Consider the following 19,029-nt stretch of genomic DNA (forward strand, 5'->3'; position numbering starts at 1 on the left):
ACACGCACACACACATGCACACACTCCCCTGCAGGTTTGGCATCTGCTAGGACATGGAAGCACTGATCATTGGTCATCTACTGCCACCTAGTGGAGCTCCTGTGTCACAGCAGGTTCACAGCACAGTGTGTGTGTGTATGTGTGTGTGTGTGTGTGTGTGCGTGTGTGCGTGTGTGTGTGTGTGCGAGTTTGTGTAAAATGTGCTAAAATGAGGGAGTGAAGAAATAATTTGGAGAATCTTCTCTGCAATGTGAGCTGCTTGTTTGATTTAACCTTCCAGACACTTGAACAAATTTAAAAAGGGATGAAATGCTTCTAGAACGTCAGCGGAGGACCTTCAGAACATTAAAAGGGTTAGAAACGACAGTTATATGGGAGGGAAAGGATGGCAGAGAAAAAAGAGAAGGTGAGAGGGTACCAGCAGAAGGAAAGAGAGTATGAGGGAGAGGAAGTGTATGGAAGCGAGAGAAAAGGCAAAGCGAGAGAGGGAATATAACATGAAAATCGGAACGAGAGGGAGATAAAGAACTTATCTTTCGGGCTAGCAGACCATCATTGTGTTTGGTTGCAGCAGACCTGTTGGAGACCATTATTAAATTACATGGCTCCTAATGGAAACCATGTATGTGTCTGTGTTGGGTTCTACAGTGAAATAAGAGCTCTTATTTTAGAAACCGCCAGTTAAATATTGTACGGTAGGTTTTGGTTCTTTTTTTGTTTTGTTGCCATTGTTGATTTACATAAATGGCTTTGTTGCTCATCTATCCTAGCAACGCTTTAATCTAAACTTCAGATTTGCATTTTATGTTCAGAGAGTAATCTCAGTCTAAACTTGTATCTTGTTCAGTTTTTGTATTAAAAGTCAAATATGTAGCACAAAGTCTTTAAGGTACAGAGAGGAGCAGTACCTACAGCACATATTAAATGGTAATAATCATAGGACATTCGTTTAAGAGCTCACAGCCAATGTAATTTATCATTTATTAATAATGAAGTATAGTAATATTTATAGTAATAAAACATATTATATTTGTTTTTATCAGGTTTATTATTCTCTTTATTATTATAATGCTGTTCTCATTCCTTTAAGGTTCATTGTAACTGTTATTAATAATAATAATAACCTTGATGCTGTTAAATCGTGATATTTTCTGAGATGGTTATCGTACCCTGAAAATCTCAACCCTACTTCTAATATTACTGCATCTGCTCAGTTCTCTGTTTCCCTCCTTCTGTATGGTCATCACTTTCTATGGGAAGTCACACTGGCCCACCTCCAGAACTCACAACCCTGCTCCATTGGCTGTTAATGTAACATCACTGTAATCTGAACGCTCTATAAACAGCTGTCAATCAAAGCTCACTTGAGGCTCCTTAGCTAGTTAGCCAACAAATGGCTGCAGACAAAGGGAAGTATTGTCTTGACGTTGAGCTGTGGGAGTCTGAAGCAGACCACCAACGGAAAGAGTGGCTTCACTTGTTCTTTTGTGTTTTTGATGTTCCGCTTGTGTTCTCTGGGTTCAGGGAACTTGGGTGAACGGAGGCACAGTCAGCTTTACCACCCCATCATCTACCTCTCTTCTCCTCTCTCTCTCGCTCTCTCTCTCTCTCTCCCTCTTTCGGCTGTGCCAAACCACTGTCTCTATAGCTGTCTGTCTCCCCTCCAGCAGAAAACCACTTAGTGGGGAATCTCAAACGCACACATACACACACAAACACACACAAACACACTCACTTTATTCCCAGGGTCAGACATGGTGCAAAAGGTCATGATCCCATTTCATTGCAGACTCCTCTTCAGTAAGAGAGCCTCTTAACACATGGGTCTAAACTGGTTGAGTCTGGCTATTCAATTGTATAAATGTAGTCTCGCCCTGAGGCTCCAGCGATGTGCTGCGAGGGGACCCATTCTGGGCCTCAACCCCCATGTTAGGAAACCATGGCCTCGATCAAGGGGACATTATAATCTCCTCCCAAACAACACTGCATTGAGGATGTAATCAGTCTGTTTTTATGTCTGAGTATAACATTTCAACACAGATTTCCCTCATTTCTTTTTCATTTAGTTTAGTCCATTTGCAAACACAACAAAACAAAGGGAAATAAAGTTTGACTTGAAATAGTTTGGAGTCTGTTTTGTGTCTGGCATTTCCAATTTGCTCGATTATGGGGTTTTTTCTCCCTAATTCTCTCTCTGGTGAATTCAAAAGTAATGTATGATAATAGGAAGCATACTGAAAATCTCTCCCTCTTTTTTGTTTTTTTTTGTGTGTATTTGTTGCAGCGTGGAGTCGGTGAATGACGGGCTTTTCCACACGGTTGAGCTGTTGATTCAGAACCGTTCACTGAGCCTGGTGGTGGATAACGGTGCCCCTAAGAGTCTGGGAAAGCTAGCACGCCAGCCCTCCGTCGACCACAACACCCAACTTTACATAGGAGGTACGCAGACCCGCGCATTTATACACGAAGACACATGTTCTGAACACACAGATGTTTCTTCTGCCTGCCCGTTACAGCCTTTTTGTGGTTGTGCTCACATGTTTGCCATGGAACATACAAATAAAGTCACCCACAACATGCAAATACACACACACACACACACACACACACACACACACTAAATCCCAGCAAGGGATGTGGTAAGGAGATGGAGAACTGTTTTTGTTCAACTTTTCCTCAAAAGAAGAATGCAAGTCACGCCCCTGAGAGCAGTCAGCCTTTTCTCTCAAGCGCTTGACAAAAAACATAATGTTGTATTGTACAATGTAGTGCGAGGTATGATGCCGTATTCTTACTAGAACTTTGTATTTCACTGCAAGAATGAAACCAGAGCTGAAGAATGAACGTATAAATAAAGCAATATTCCTTTCAATTATCTTACTTTTTTCTTTTTTGCCCTTATTCTCCTGCCATTCTTTTATTTAATTTCTCCCATTTGTTCAATTGTCATGTCTCTTTAAATCATATTCTTCTTTTTCCATAACTTCCTGTTTTGTTCCCCTCTGTTTCCCAGGAGTACCGTCTCAGGTGGTGGCCTCAGGTCTGCGACCCGGCCCTGAACGTTCCCCTCAGGCTTTTAATGGATGCATCCATAACGTCCGAATCAACGGGGAGGCTCAAGACCTTAGTTACCGAGCCGCAGGAGGAGTGCGAACACAAGCGGTCGAGGGCAAGGTATTTGTATGGGGCATGATTATTTTGTTCACATTTCAACTAACCTATCTAGCATCTGTAGAAAAGTCTACAAATCTGTAGAAATCTCTACAATCTCTCCATTGTGGAGCTATATTTCTGTATATTTCTTATCAGACGATGCAACATCTTCTATTACCATTAAACCGCTCAGCTTCCCCTGACAGTATTTTCTCCCTTTCCTGTTCTGCTACCAGGGTGAAGGCATTCTTGCAGGGTGCCATTCCTGCAGTGTGTGCGCACAGGGTGCGTGCAGGGAGGGAGGAGAAACGGGGGTAACGTGTGATTGTCCTCCAGGACGCAGCGGGGCCCTGTGTGACCAGACGACGGCACCGAACATCTGTCAGGCCAGCAGGTGAGCCTGGACAGAAGAGACAGAAAATCATATACTGTACTTAACCTCGCAACTCCAACATACCCATCTCCTCTAACCCGTCTCGGTCCTTCCTCCCACTCCAGATGTGTTCATGGTCTGTGTGTGCCGAAGGGTCAGTCCTACAGTTGCCAGTGCAGTGAAGGCCACCAGGGTCAGTACTGCGATCGACGGCAGGAGCCTCCAGTCTGCAGGGTGCAGCGCTGTGGACACGGGGAGTGTCGTGTGTCCGAGGGAGGAGAGCCCGTCTGCCACTGTCAGCCGGGGTACACCGGGCCTAGCTGTGACACAGGTAGAATATTAGAGGAGATGGAAATCAGGAGAAAACGATGACAATATCAGTACATAGTCTGTAATGTGTGTGTTTTATGTCCAGACCTCACATGTCAAGGAGAGATGGTGAGGGAGCTGCTGAAGCGCCACCACCCGATGAAAACATGCACGTCCACCAGCAAGATTCCCCGCATGGATTGTCCCCGATCCTGCCAGGCAGCAGCACCCCCGGGTGTCTGCTGTGGCGTCACCAAGAGCAGAAGAAGGAAGGCGGTTTTCCGCTGCACCGACGGCACCTCGTACTCCGAGGAGATGGAAAGTGCTCTGGAGTGCGGCTGCTCCAAGTGCCCGTTGTAACAGCACCGTTTGTTCGTTTGTTCGTTTGAACACCCACCGCTGCCATTTTGTGAATTCTACTCGTCAACGAGGCTGTCGCTCTGAGATTCTTCAACGTTGATGAGCACCCACCATCTTGTGATTTTTATTTTATTTTTTACACATTCAGTTTGACCGCCGCCAATTTGCTGCCTAGAGAAACCACAAACGAAAACAAAAACGGGACATGTGTGCGTGTTTTTTGACAGAGAGAAAATATATTGTAAGATATAAGTGAGAAAAAACATAGAACTTATTTTTATTATGGATTTTTTTTTCTAAAAGATGATAAAAGGACTGATAAGTTGTGTGTTTTTTTTTAATATGTTGATTATATAATGTGTTACATAGTATGGAAAGTTATTTTGTACCTTGTAAGGAGAAGAAATACACAGCAAAATAGATTAACATTCCTTTAAAAGTATATGAATTTATATGTATGTATAAATCTATATAAATATATACCCCTAACCCAATGAATTCTATATTTTCAAAGTGTATTTGCATGATGTTAATGTGAGTGCTGATAGCTTTGGACACTGAGAGAGGAGGGCCAAGAGAGAAGAGCTCCCTTGATTCCACAGCAAGGAAAACGTGGCAGTCTGTTGTTGCCCTCCCTCTTGGAGAGAAAAAGAGAACTGTATGTGCCTAGCTAACCTGCTTCACTATATAATGGACATCATCCTCACATGTGAGCTCATTGAGAAAACCATAAAAGACTCTTCCCACAGAGATGATTTAACACGCTGTTCTAATGTTGTGTTATTCGTTCGTTTGCTGTTGCACACAAGACTTGGAGCCACATGACGTTTGACACGAAAAACCTGAAAGTTGTTTGCTCATTCATTCAAGAATTAAACATTATAAGTGAGGAATTCCCGTTTAAATCAACAAGAGGAAAATCATACGAGATCATGAGCTGCTGCTGAGATTTTGAATTATTTTTAGGTAGAAACAGGAAGCCATTTTTTATCAAACCACCCTTTTTTCTTTTTTATAAATAACAACTTAATGCCGTGCTGAAAATAATTGTTTCTTTGACTCCTGTGGTTGAACGTTTCAAGTGTGCATGACTGCTGCCCCTTCCACCCCCCCAGTGACCCTGAGGTACGTTTCTACAGGGGGAGACGTCAAACCGCAGGAGCAAAAACAACATTGTCAGCTGGTTTAAATTGCTCTTTAAATCGCTGCTCAACATGAGTTTGGTGCAGCGAAGCCACTTCGAATAAAGCCACGATGCCAAAGTCAAATATATTTGCCTTAACAGATAACTATGTCAACAACAGTTGACAGAAATCTTTGATTCATGCAACTTCAAGTTCCTCGGTGTGCTTATTTTGAAGTTCAAAAATGTTGCTGCAATATTGTCGATGACTGCTTCTGAATGTTTGATCACTTTGGATGGATGAAGGCATTCGTCTCCGTGACAACACAATCAAAATTCAACGGTGGCCTTTCTTAGCTCCCGAATAAATGATGCTTTCATCAAATAATATCCATCTCTCCTGACCGGGTTGTGTGTGCAGGCCCTATGAAATGTGTAGAAATTGGGTCAAAAGAACAAGAAGCCTTAATCCTGCCACTGTCCTTTTACTATGAATGATTTGTTGATATTAATGTGAAGGTGCAGCATCAACAAGAACCTATTTTTTTTATTTTTCCTCTTACAGTGTTAATGTGTGATGCATTCAATGTGTTATATGATAACATTATATAATGCAGGTCTGATTGTTTGAACATTGTTTGTTCTTGCATACAAGAAAAACATGTATTTCCATTGAGCGGGTACTTTAAAAATGTTTAAGGTGAAGCTTTTGGATCATTTGTTCATGTTTAAATGTCCACATTGACAGTGTGAGATGGAGTTAAAAAAAAAAAGTGGAAGTGAAGTTATTGACCAAAAACCTGTGAGCTCCAGTCCGATAACAGCAAACCTTCACATTATCGACTAAGTTGCCTGCGACGTCAAAGTGGTTTTGGACCGAGGTGCCGCACAGCTGAACAAAATGTCAACATCAGTGCGGTTTTTAACTGTCTATAGATGACTAACATGATTAAAAGTATAGCAAAGACCATAATGTAATTACTACTGTATTGTTTACTTCATACATTGTTGCTTTGTTTACAACAGGTGCAAAGTATTGTCACACTTTTACAGTTAATTCACAGCTTTAATATTCTGGGTTTTGAGACATATCAGTATTATCTTCGTCTGTCACAGTTTTCCGCATGTTCTGTTCCTTCTTCCTGATACTTCTTCACACCTTTCTGATTTTCTCTGCCTCTTTTCCCCCGTGTCTTTGTTCAAGTCGTCTCCAGACATTTTCACCACCATTTCTCATTCTTTGATACCCATTCTTGTTTTCACAACAAGTTCAGCTTCTATCTTTTTCCCATTTCTCCTTTCTCTATTCATCCCCTCATTTTCTGATCATAAAGGTTTTTAAAGTTCTTCATTGTGAACAGAATCAGACACATTAGTTATTAGTTATTGACAATAACAATAACCTTAAAGTCATTTCCATTTTCCAGGTCTTAGGTTTAAAATAAATAAATAATGAATATGTGAGTGATGATAATTGATAATTATGTTGAATGTTCAAATTAAACTACCATTGAAACTATACTAATCTTCCATGTCTGAGTCTGAAGTTAATGTTCTCCCACATCATGTGTCCCAGGAGTTTTGATCGAGGACCATCTTGTATACCTATCAATTATTTACCCAAATATTTGGGTAAAATATGTCCAACATGTCATCAAATCAAGTCAAATTAATTTATATAGCCCAATATCACAAATTACACATTTGTCTCAGTGTGCTTTACAGACTGTACAGCATAAGACACCCTCTGTCCTTAGACCCTCGCATCGCACAAGGAAAAACTTCCTAAAAGAAACCCCATAATTAAAGGGGGAAAAAGGGAAGAAACCTCAGGGAGAGCAACTGAGGAGGGATCCCTCTCCCAGGACGGACAGACGTGCAATAGATGTCGTATGTACAGGACAAACACATAGTACAAATACAACATTTGACAGAAATTATGTTGTGATCGAAAAATAAAAAGTATGGATGAATCCAGGATAATGTAAAAAAAAAAAAAAGGTTTCCCGGTGTCAGGCAGGACCAGAACAGCAGGCGCAGCCAAGATTCATGATCCAGATGTAAACTTTATCAGTGGCAACCTGCCCCAGATGATGAGTTAGTAACATACATTTATATAAATGCATATAGATAGAGAGTGAGAGGGAGAGAAGAAGGAGAGCAGGGAGGTGTCCCCCGGCAGTCTAAGCCTATAGCAGCATAACTAGGGGCTGGATCAAGGTAAGCCTGAGCCAGCCCTAACTATAAGGTTTATCAAAAAGGAAAGTCTTTAGCCTACTCTTAAATGTGGAGAGTGTGTCTGCCTCCCGAACACAAACTGGAAGCTGGATGTTTCAGGCAAGACCCGCCTCTTTCACATGTATTCTGGACTTTTCAAAATCAATGTACAGAAGTGGTGTTAATTAAAGGTGAACGCAACAAGTACATCCTAACGAGGAGCCAAAAACATTTCATGCACACATTCTCATGATGTAGGTCGGATATGTCTAATAAAATATGAAAAACTAAGAAAACAACACAAACACTAATCCTGTTCTAATCATGAGTTGAGCACATTGTGTCTTAATATTTAGGATACTTCCTAAAAAATCTGCTGTGCAGGGAAGATGTGGAATGTGTGTACATGTTAAATGGGCTACAACATCGAATTACCTCCAACCTTTATTTTTAGAGTAATTTCACCCGGTTTAATAATATGGTTTTCCCTGACAACATGATTATTCTGCAGCTTGTGCAGCAGTGATGTAACAAGGTGTTAAAGTATCAAACTACATCGCACCTGACAAAGACCAGACGGAGGGAAAGAACTGTAAGAAAAGACATGTACATGGACAATGTGTAGAGAATTTAAAATGCTGCACCTAGTGGCTTTTAAACGCAGCAAACTGGATCAATATAAAGATTGTGTTTTGTTGCATGGCCAGAGGCCTGTACTATGAAGCAAGTTTAAACCCAGTATGTTTGCATTGTTGCAGATAAAGATAAAGCTACACTAATATTGTAACAATCTGCCTGTTTGTTAGATGTTTTGTGTTGTGTTTGTACTTCCTGTTTTATTTTGTTAATTACCTGTTCTCTGTTGTTTCTACTTCCTGCCCTTGTGTTTTTGTGTTTTCTCCCCCAGGTGTGTCTCGGTCTCTCATTTAGTGTCTCAGTGTTCTTTGTGGGTTCGTTATGTGTTTGGTGTCTGCCCCGTGTCTGCCCCGTGGTTGGTTTGTGTGTTTCAGTTTCATTTGCTACTTTGTATTGTTGATTCAGCTTTGTTTTATTAAAAGCTCACTTTTTGTTATAATACCGTCTGCTGAACTGCTTTTGGGTCCACTCCTACACCACACCGTGACAGTATGAACCCACCAAGAAATTAACACAGCGGTTTTGAAGAACGAGGATTTTTTTGATCTGCAGGTGGATTTAGGGGGTCTTTTGAGGGAATGGAAGGAAGCCATCTGTAGAAGGGACCAGCAGGCCCTGCTTCGAGAGGCCCGCGGGGAGGTAGCTAAGAAGCCGTGGTTGAGGAGTCTTCTGCCTGAGGTACTAAGGAATTTCCTCAACTTTGCCGATCATTCTGCCTTTGCGTCAAATCGGCGGACCTCCGTTCCTGCAGACAGGCCTCTGCAGACCCTTGCCGTTCCCCCGCCGCCTCTGTAGACACCGGCCGTCCCCCTGCCGCCTCTGCAGACCCAGGCCGTCCCCCCTGCCGCCTCTGCGGACCCTGGCCGTTCCCCAGGTGCCCCTCGAGGCCCCGGCCGTTCACCAGCTGCCCCTCGAGGCCCCGGCCGTTCCCCAGCTGCCCCTCGGGTCACCAGCTGTTCCCCAGCCTTCCTTCGAGGCACTGGTCCCTGTTCCTGCTGTTGGGCGACAACCCTCCGTTCCTGCTGCCGGGCTGCGATGGCCCCCTGGTTCTGCTGCCACCACAACTGTCAGATCTGTTATTATGGCTAAGGCTAATTAGGTTAAACATGTTAGTGATGCAAAGAAAAGTGCTAGTTTGATTCACATGGTGACTTCATCCTTCATTTGTTCATTTATAACCACAAGATTGCGACCACAAGATGGAAGCAGTGTCAAGAGAGATGACTATTGTGTATCCTGTCTGAGCAGAATGTACTTCAAGTAATGTGATGTTTTATTCCATTTTAAAATGTACATAGATGGCCTAATGGGAATTAAACTGCACACTCTTTAATGTCATCATTAGTCTTCTCTGTAGCAGCACTTAACGTTATACACCCCAAAATAAAAGGAGAAAGCATTTCACTGCCTGACAGAACCTAAGATATACATTTGATTGACAACAGGATATTTTAAAAGAAACATGCATAAAGTACTTGTATTTAATTGTTAATAGATGAAGCAGCAGAGGAGGTGGAGGGAGTTAAATGATCTTAAAGCAGGTAGTAGTGTAGCAGCCAGGATGCTCAGCATTAGTGTGTGCAGACAGACTGAGCCTCGTCTTCGACGTGAGTCGTGGACGGTGTATGTGAGGGCGGGATCTTCACACGTGAAGGATCCAAACTATATAAAAGAGCCAAACGTTTCGAGATGCTTCCTCATCACTGAGCCGTGTCTGTGATACAGGTAAATACACTTGTTGTTACTTCTGTTATGGGTTAGACACATTAATTGAGTTCAGGTAAATAGTAAAACAACAAATAATTACTATGTTTCTGTTTTTTGCAGAACAAAATATAAGAAGAAAAAGGAGGTCATCACTTTATACACTCTCTTTAATGTCACAGTTTTGGTAAGTATTCACACAGGGCTTGTATCTTGTGTTTGTGGTTATTTAGAATTTTGTCTGTGCAACATTCAATGCCGCTCCGCAAGTCTGCAACTCATTGATATTAAACATATTCTTAAGCTATAAGAGTTTTTTTGTTATGGTGAATTATTGTGAATGTCACTTTAGTTAACTGTGGACACAGTCTTGTCTGGTAACATGGGTTTACTCATAACTGTTTGAGTCTGGACCAAAAGTAGTGGACCGACACAGCAACACTGCAATACACAGAGCCGTGCCACCAGCTCCCACGTTGCCCTAAATGTTGTATTTTTTCTTGCCTTTTCTTCATCAGAGCATCATGAGGATCCAGTTTGTCTGTTTGCTGCTGGTGCTGCTCTCTGCCACTGTGCTCTCTAAGAATAAAAACATCAAATATCGATACAACAAGTTCATAAACCAGCACATCATTGCAGAGATGGAGGTCTGTAGCTGTGATTCTGTGATGAGAACAAGAAAAATCGAGCGTAAGCAGATCAACACCTTCATCATATCCGACATCCCAGCCGTGAGATCCATCTGTGTGGGTAACGGAGAGCCTGATGGTAACCTGACCAAAAGCATCAAACGCTTTAACATTGTCGTCTGTAAACTGAGAAAATGTATTTACTTCGGTGAAATAAAAGAAAAAAAGAAAGTCATAATAAAATGTGAAGGAGGCTTTCCTGTGCACTATGGTAGAGACATTGATCACTGTGAGAACTGATGGAACAGCTGATGTGTACTTCACTTGATTTCTGAATAAAGTGTTTGACAGCTTACATTTGTGTCTGTTTTATAATATAATCTCATGCAATCAACAAAGTAGTTATATATATATATATATATATATATCTTTAAATTGTATCTATTATTATTAATGGTTATAGCATAGTATAGCAAATCAAACAGAAGTACTTTAATTCATAAATAAATTGTAATGCCTTTCTTTTTGTGCATCAGAATATTGTCCATCATTCACTGTTTCAAAACGGTTTTAATCTTTGTAGTCTCACCGTACTGTGTAAAAGTGATGTGCACAACAGCCGGAAACAATCCAAACCACATGCAGCAGCTACACTAATAAACAAAAAGCTGTGGCGAGACTACATTACTCAGAACAGGCCTGACCAGTGTTCCACAGGATGTTGGACGTCAGCAGTGCAGTTTCGAGAAAAGTTCTCAACTTGTGATTGTGGGCCAGGTGGTTGCAACCCCCCCCCCCCCTGTTGCATGCTCATCAGTGGTGCAGTACTGAAGTAGAGAATCTCCTTAATACCTGTCAGCATCTGTAACTCTTACATGTAAAGCAGGATCCACATGAACGCTCTTCAGCTTCCACCTCAAAGGAACAAAGACACCTGTCCACCACAACTGTCAGATCTGTTATTACCCCCTTATGTTCCGATTAAAGACGAGTACATTCACAAACATTTGAGCTGTGACAATGTCAGAATATTGCCAGGATAATTTTGTAGATGAATACGTAATATTAATGGAAAAACATAGAGGGCTTTTTATGCTGTAGATATATTAATTGTATCAAAAATGTAAACATAATGTTGAAATATGTTTGCATCAGTCAACAAAATTCTATCTTTTTCTGCCTTGATATCAGACAGGTGATGTTTAAAGGCCAATAGGGTGAAAGCTAATTAGGTTAGAGTGTTACAAGACTAGTTTAAAACCAGTTTACCTGGTTATAATACTTTTTGCTTTGCTTATATTCAGTATGTTTTTGTTTATGATACAAATATTTGTCTGAGACGAGGCAATCAGGCGCCATCTGGTGGTAGTATCCTCAAGAGATCCTGAAAGCAACACAACTTGTATCTAGATTTCTTCCATTTAGTGACATCATTAATATTTTTTTAATTGTATTTAGCCCCATTTCGAGTATTAAGACATGAAAACGGACAGAACGACAGATTAATCAGGTGATCAATCAAGTTCAGCACATAAAATGGAAAACTTTAGGTCTAATATGCACAAATATTGTTCCCTTTTTTAAATAATAAAAAATGTACGAATGTGTTTCCATCCATCCATCCATCGTCTAATGCTTATCCAGGGTCGGGTCGCGGGGGCAGCAGCTCCAGTAAGGAACCCCAAACTTCCCTTCTCCGGGCCACATCCTCCAGCTCCGACTGGGGGATCCCGAGGCGTTCCCAGTGAGGAGATATAATCTCTCCACCGAGTCCTGGGTCTTCCCCGGGGTCCCTAAGGAGGCGCGCAGGTGGCTCTTTACTAGATGCCCGAACCACCTCAACTGGCTCCTTTCAACGCAAAGGAGCAGCGGCTCTACTCCGAGTCTCTCACGGATGGCTGAACTTCTCACCCTATCTCTAAGGGAGACGCCACCCGTCTGAGAAAACCTTTGCTGCTGCTTTCTGCTACTGTGCTCGCTCAGAATGTAAACGTCCGGCATATCAACGGGCAGATGAGTGCTACCAGGTGTGAACACGAGATACGAAGTAGAGTGATCTCCAAAACCGACAGTATTGAGTGTAAGGAGACCAAAACCTTCATCTGAGCCCCCACCAGCAAAGTCAAATCCATCTGTCAGCTTGCAGGAGAGCCATATGGTGAGATGACCAAAAAACTCTCCAACTCTTTGTCTTTGTTATCTGCAAACCCTACTGTCAGTATCGTGGCCAAGCTCGCACCAGGAGAATTCAAATGTGAACAAGGCAACTGACTAAACAGTAGCTGTGTACTTCATTTCAACTGCTAGTCTCTTTACAAGAGACAATCAGTCAGTAATAACTAATAATATCCACATGTATTGTGTTTTTCAAAATAAACATTGTCTGCCTTGTTCCTCTGTATGTAAAGTTCAGCTTTATTAAACACAGCACACTTAAAAGAGGCCTTTTGTGATGTAACTATTTGATCTTTTGCAAGAAAAGGCTGAAATAAAAGAGATGTAGATGTAGTGTCTGCTTCCTACCAAAAGATGGCAGCACTATGAAGTGTGTTTATTATAAAGACATCAAAGTCCAGAAATACACTGCCAGAGCCAACAGATAGAGATAAGTCTCAATATGTCAGCCTGCTCAGCAGAACAGTGTGCACCTTTCTATATTTAGACACTGAAAGTAACATCTGTGTGCTCTCAGGAGAGGGGAGGGAGAGAGAGAGAGAGAGAGAGAGAAAGAGAGAGAGAGAGAGAAGAGAGAGGAGAGAGAGAGAGAGAGGGATGGAGAGAGAGAGAAGAGAGAAAGAGAGAGAGAGAGAGAGAGAGACAGAGGCGGAGGAGGATAGAGATAGCATCCTTTTATTAGATAGAGATAGATATCAGCGTCTCCTCTCTCTCTATATCTATACTCATCTCTCTCTCTACTTCTTTACTCTTTCCGTTATCTCTGCTCCTCTATCTATCTCTCTCTCTGCCTCTCATCTCTTCTCTCTACTATTCATACTCCTCTCTCTCTCTATCTCTCTCTATTTCTTTCTCTCGCTCTCTATCTCTCGCCCCTCTATCTCGCTCTCTCTCTCTCTCTCCTCTCTTTTCTTTCTTTCTCTCTCTCTCTCTTTCTTTCTATCTCTCTCTCTCTCTCTCTCTCTCTCTCTCTCTCTCTCTCTCTCTCTCTTGCTTTCTTTCTCTCTCTCTCTCTCTCTCTCTCTCGTCTCTCTTTCTCTCTCTCTCTCTCTCTCTCTCTCTCGTCTCTCTCTCTCTCCTCTCTCTCTCTCTCTCTCTCTCTTCTTCTCTCTCTCTCTCTCTCTGGGGTCTTTCTCTTCTCTCTCTCTCTTCTTTGCTCTCTCTCTCTCGCGCGGTCTCTTGCTCTTCGCTGCTCCGAACTAAACTAAAGGGAATGGTTCTGTTTTCTGATATATGCCTTGTACAGTTAGCATCTGTATGTGTAGAGCAGCACCTGCGCACTAAATAACATCAAACCACACATTTAAATTGACTTTGTTTCGAAACCCAGTCAGTTCTTGTCAACACATTTATTTTTTCACCTTGTTTCCGTGCCATGAGTTTGAACTTTCTCCTTGTTTGACCTTCTCATCAGATAGTGCATCAGAAATCAGATTAATATTATCACATTTCTCTTTCACACTGTGTTTAGGAACTATGAAGCAAATAAAAAACAAAAAATATCACCACACTGGAAATATGTGTTAATTGATATTAAATATTGATCTGTATCTTTGAGGGTTTGGAGATACTGCAGAATTAAGTAGCAGCAGAAGGTTTTAGAACTGCATTGCAGTGTTTGAAATGAACTGCTCTCCAGGTTAGAATTGTATTCATCCAGAGGATTAAAACCTTGCTGTAGTTCTTTATATACCACATTTTGTGATGTAACTATTTGATCTTTTGCAAGAAAAGGCTGAAATATAAGAGATGTAGATGTAGTGTCTGCTTCCTACCAAAAGATGGCAGCACTATGAAGTGTGTTTATTATAAAGACATCAAAGTCCAGAAATACACTGCCAGAGCCAACAAGGGTATGGAAAGATAATAGAGATAAATCTCAATATGTCAGCCTGCTCAGCAGAACAGTGTGCACCTTTCTATATTTAGACACTGAAAGTAACATCGAAACCCAGTCAGTTCTTGTCAACACATTTCTTTTTTCACCTTGTTTCCGTGCCATGAGTTTGAACTTTCTCCTTGTTTGACCTTCTCATCAGATAGTGCATCAGAAATCATATATACCACATTTCTGTGTGACATAATTATAGTGATGAATCGTGTATTGTCATGACATGTAATGTCAAAACGAAACTGCTGGTGTCATGTGAAAGACTTGGTTGAAATGAGTTCCACTTCCAGTAAAAAGTCCACATGGCAACAGACCAATCAGATTGTTTTTAGAACTGTTGCCTCCCCATTAATAGTCACATTAAGAATAATCACCCTGCAGTACAATCTGAATTAACTGTAAACGGTAAAAGTGGATTTACCAGAAAATGCTGATCATATTTTATGTAGCTTTCATGTTCACAATTGGGGGTAAGTATTGCATAAAATTCAGTTTCACTTCTGTTGTGTGTCAATAATTGTCACCTTCTTATGGTAACTTTAGTCTGAATGTGTTCAATTTGTTTTCTCAGGATGCACAGACGACCAGAGCTTTGTGACAAAGACTGTTGGTGTCGGAGAAGATGTGATGCTAACATGTAGCCGCCAGGCTGCTATTTCAGGAACCTTATTTTGGATCAGAGTTGTTGCTGGAAACTTCCCTGAAGTCTTAGGAGCCAGTTATACGTTTGATAATGCCAGAGTTAATATGACTCCTCGCATAACAACAAAACAAGAACCTGGGACGTTTGTTCTACGTATTACTAAAACGCAGCTGAGCGATACTGCATTCTACTGCTGTGAACAAGTGGTTGAACTACAAACTATTTTTCTGAATAAAACCTTCTTGAGAGTCAAAGGTAAATGAAGCAATATTCCCCTCGTTGATATCCAATGCATTTTAAATCATGGAAATACAGAATTGTTTTAGGAATTTGTCCTTATTTCCCAGGACTTGATATCACTGCCATCATTCAAGACCTTCCATCTGATCCAGTCCGTCCAGGAGACTCAGTGACTCTGCAGTGTTCAGTCCTCTCTGACTCTGAGAACAAGACGTGTGCAGGACAACACAGTGTGTTCTGGTTCAGATCTGGATCAGATGAATCTCATCCTAAAGTCATTTACGCTCATGGAAACAGTGGTGATGGATGTGAGAAGAGTCCCGAGGCTCACGCTCCACAGAAATGTATCTACGACTTCTTTAAAAACGTCAGCTCCTCTGATGCGGGGACTTATTACTGTGCTGTGGCCACATACGGGGATATATGTTTCGGAAATGAAACAAAACTGGACCATGAAGGTAACAACCATTTTGCATATTTATTCTGTTAGAAGTCAAGTTAAATCCTTAAAGATCAGCTTCAAGTAACTTTGTTGACTTTTGCTGTTTGTTTCTTGTTCTTAATATTTCAGCCTCCATCATGTTGTTGGACGATTGTCAGAGGGCCAATATAACTCTGTGTCTGTTGTGTGCTGCTTTGGCTATAAGTTCCATTGTTATAGCCTTACTGATATACACCATCAAGAGGAAAAGCTCCAGTTGTTTTAATGGTAACTTACTTCACTTCATCACACATTGATTTAGCTAATTTAACTCAAACAGTGCTGTGTTTCTTGAGTCAATCCATCCTTCATTTTCAGAACAAAATAAAATCCTGCGCATCCTTACATTTATTCAATTTAATTTAATTTTGTAATAATCCAGCTGCTGCTCCCTTGAAAACAAATGCTGCAAAAACCACTGATGACCAACAAAGTCAGCAGGTGAGTCATTTTAAAGATGAGATGTTTAGCTGGTGCGCTTATGTTGACAGCACACCATCTAATAAAGTTTTGCTGTATATTTCTGCAGACAGATGAAGACTCGTTGGTTTATTCTGTGGCAGACTTCACCAGAGGGAGAGCCGGCAGGAGTATAAAGAGAGGGGCAAACTCAGTCATGGAAGAGAGCATCTACACTGAAGTCAGGGTTTTGGGATAGAAATGGCAGCACATACAAATACACCGGAGGTCCTAATTTATGTTACTTTATATATTTGGACCAGATCTTTATATCTATTGACGTCTGTTTTATCTCATAGTCAACATGGATATTTTTGATAAGCCCAAAGATGTCAGTGTTAAACATTTTCCCTACGCTACCTGCCTCTTTTGTATATAGTAAAACTGTTAAAGCTCTTATGTGCAACATCTATATTCAAGCTTTCTCTGTCACGAAAAGCAAAATGATACAGTTTTTGGAAAAATAATTGACAAATGGTGTTAAAAAATCAACGTAAAGCACAGTGTCAATGTTGGAGTAATAGATCCTTTACAGGATGATGAATACTTTCACACTGGTAACAGTCTGTTACCAAATTGATTTACATTTTGTGAGCAGACTACATGTTAATAAAACCTTGCTAGTATATTTTACTGTCCTAAGGGTGTAAACTAAATGCATTAAATCAATTTTAAATCAATTACCCTATCACAGACCTTTGCGTCCAATTCTATACACTTTACATTAATAATTATTCTACAATGCAATGTTAGTTTATCAGCAGTGAATGTGTTATGTGTTGCATTTGAGACAACCGTGCCGTTAGTGTTAACACTCAAATATCAAGCCTATTTATCTGCATACTTGCATTTTCAGGTATATTACATTTTTAATTTTAGTATTTAGTATAGTGCATTTTTTTGTCTTGACAAGAAACAGCAGGAAATGGTTTTATTTCTGACTCTTAAATATGTAAAGTCCACGAGCAACTCTTCCACTCTACCTACGTACAATTTTGAGGTACTTGTACTTTATTTGAGTATTTCCATTTATGTCACTCCTCTACAATTCAATAGATATTGTACTTTGTACTCCACTTTATTTATGTGAGTTATTTATTAGATAAGTACAGTTTTAATTGCAGGGCTTAGAAGTAGAAGATCTGAGTATTTAATGCATCACTGCAAAACTGAGGCTTTCACATCGAATCTGTTGCTGTGGTTTATCTAATATCTGGTGTGTCAAATGAGTTATTATACTTACACCACAAAGTAGACGTTGATATTGTTAAACTAGTCCCCAAATGGCAGGACAACATGCGGCACACATTTTTATTTCATAACAACATATGGCATTTCCTCATATGTCACCTCTATGGTTAAGGTCTATCTTCTACAACTACTTGGTTGGGAAAAGATTATGGTTATGGTTAAAAGAAACATACATTTCCTGTTAGGAGGAAACAGGATGCAAACTGTGCTCTTTTGTGTGAAAGTCACTTTGTATAGACGGTTTCGGGCGTCCGGTGGAATCGCAATGCATGCTGGTGTGGCAAGCCTAGAAAAGTGAGCACCAACTCTACAAGGGCCGCCATATTGGATTTCTTCTCTGCGTGTTTACATTGTATTTAGCTTATTCTTCAAGCGTGTTTACATTGTATTTAGCTTATTCTTCAAGCGTGTTTACATTGTATTTGGCTAGTTTTTAGTGTGTAATCATTGCTCTTCTAGTTATGGGATTTGAACACCGACATTGTGTGGTGAAAGGATGTTCAAACAGTGGGAGAAAGCTAAATGAATGGGCAGAATCTAATTGTGAGCTTCACGATTGCAAAAATTGCGACTGCAAGTCCCCGTTCGAACTATTTCCATTTCCAACAGCACTAAAGAACAAAGATAGAAGGCTAGCATGGACCAAAGCTGTAAAGAGACAGGATTACAATGGGAAGTCTTGGGAGCCCAAGAAATCTTTGTGGATTTGCAGTGAGCATGTCATGCAAGGAAAATCAACAAATTAATTCCCTGATCCTGAACTCGACCTGGGGCATGTAGTCTATCTACTTGATTTATAAGGGATCAGGCACTGAAACGCCACTCGGCATAACCAAAAGCTTAGTCTTTTCTTTTTCTGTGATTGAAATTCTTTCGTTAGCTGTTGGTTGCTCCTCAATGCCCATCTCTGATGCCGCAAACACCCTGATGCAGCAAACACCCTGATGCAGCAAACACCCTGGCAATAAGCTCCAGTTTTGTTCCTGAAACCTTCAAATTCCGCCTGCGGCAAAATACTTTCAAAGCTTCGACTTTCCACATCTGAACCTCATGATAAGAAAGGAGTTCAGAACTCATTGTAGAGTAGTAGATTTGTTTACAACACGCTTGAAGAATAAGCTAAATACAATGTACACGTAGAGAAGAAATCCAATATGGCAGCCCTTGTAGAGTTGGTGCTCACTTTTCTAGGCTTGCCACACCAGCATGCATTGCGATTCCACCGGACGCCCGAAACTCCGATTCCGTCTATAACCATCTACTGCAAAAGGTCACATCGCATCTGCAACAATTACAACAGACCAGGGACATGCGGTCAAGGGAGGCACCTCCCCCGTCATCATGAAAAGTAAAAAAACAAATAACAATAACATAAAATATAAATG

General features: G+C 40.9%; 3 protein-coding genes across 4 annotated transcripts in view; all 3 read left to right on the forward strand.

Moving 5' to 3' along the window:
* Positions 1-6,839, forward strand: part of LOC115015001 (slit homolog 3 protein-like) — a 70,468-nt gene extending 63,629 nt beyond the window's left edge. The window contains 5 exon segments of the mRNA XM_029442164.1: positions 2,285-2,439; positions 3,014-3,174; positions 3,390-3,547; positions 3,652-3,857; positions 3,942-6,839. Coding sequence (XP_029298024.1) covers positions 2,285-2,439; positions 3,014-3,174; positions 3,390-3,547; positions 3,652-3,857; positions 3,942-4,195 — 934 coding nt within the window. The 3' untranslated portion in view covers positions 4,196-6,839.
* A 2,527-nt stretch (positions 6,840-9,366) lies between these two features.
* On the forward strand, positions 9,367-10,804 carry LOC115015002 (ribonuclease-like 3). Its single transcript, XM_029442165.1, has 3 exons — positions 9,367-9,896; positions 9,999-10,062; positions 10,394-10,804. Exon 3 carries the CDS (start codon positions 10,400-10,402, stop codon positions 10,802-10,804), a length of 405 nt encoding a protein of 134 aa, XP_029298025.1. The 5' UTR covers positions 9,367-9,896; positions 9,999-10,062; positions 10,394-10,399.
* A 4,132-nt stretch (positions 10,805-14,936) lies between these two features.
* LOC115014539 (uncharacterized) lies at positions 14,937-17,021 on the forward strand. Of its 2 annotated transcripts, none has more exons than XM_029441486.1 (6): positions 14,937-15,040; positions 15,142-15,468; positions 15,561-15,911; positions 16,025-16,162; positions 16,317-16,375; positions 16,464-17,021. In XM_029441486.1, the coding sequence occupies exons 1-6, from the start codon at positions 14,998-15,000 to the stop codon at positions 16,590-16,592; spliced, it is 1,047 nt and encodes a 348-aa protein (XP_029297346.1). In that variant the 5' UTR covers positions 14,937-14,997; the 3' UTR covers positions 16,593-17,021. The 2 variants fall into 2 exon arrangements, with proteins under 2 accessions (XP_029297346.1, XP_029297347.1); XM_029441487.1 differs by having other exon boundaries at positions 14,952-15,040; positions 15,114-15,468.
* Positions 17,022-19,029: the final 2,008 nt, after the last annotated feature.

This window comes from Cottoperca gobio, chromosome 10 (genome assembly GCF_900634415.1).
Source record: "Cottoperca gobio chromosome 10, fCotGob3.1, whole genome shotgun sequence".
Classification (NCBI taxonomy): domain Eukaryota; kingdom Metazoa; phylum Chordata; class Actinopteri; order Perciformes; family Bovichtidae; genus Cottoperca; species Cottoperca gobio.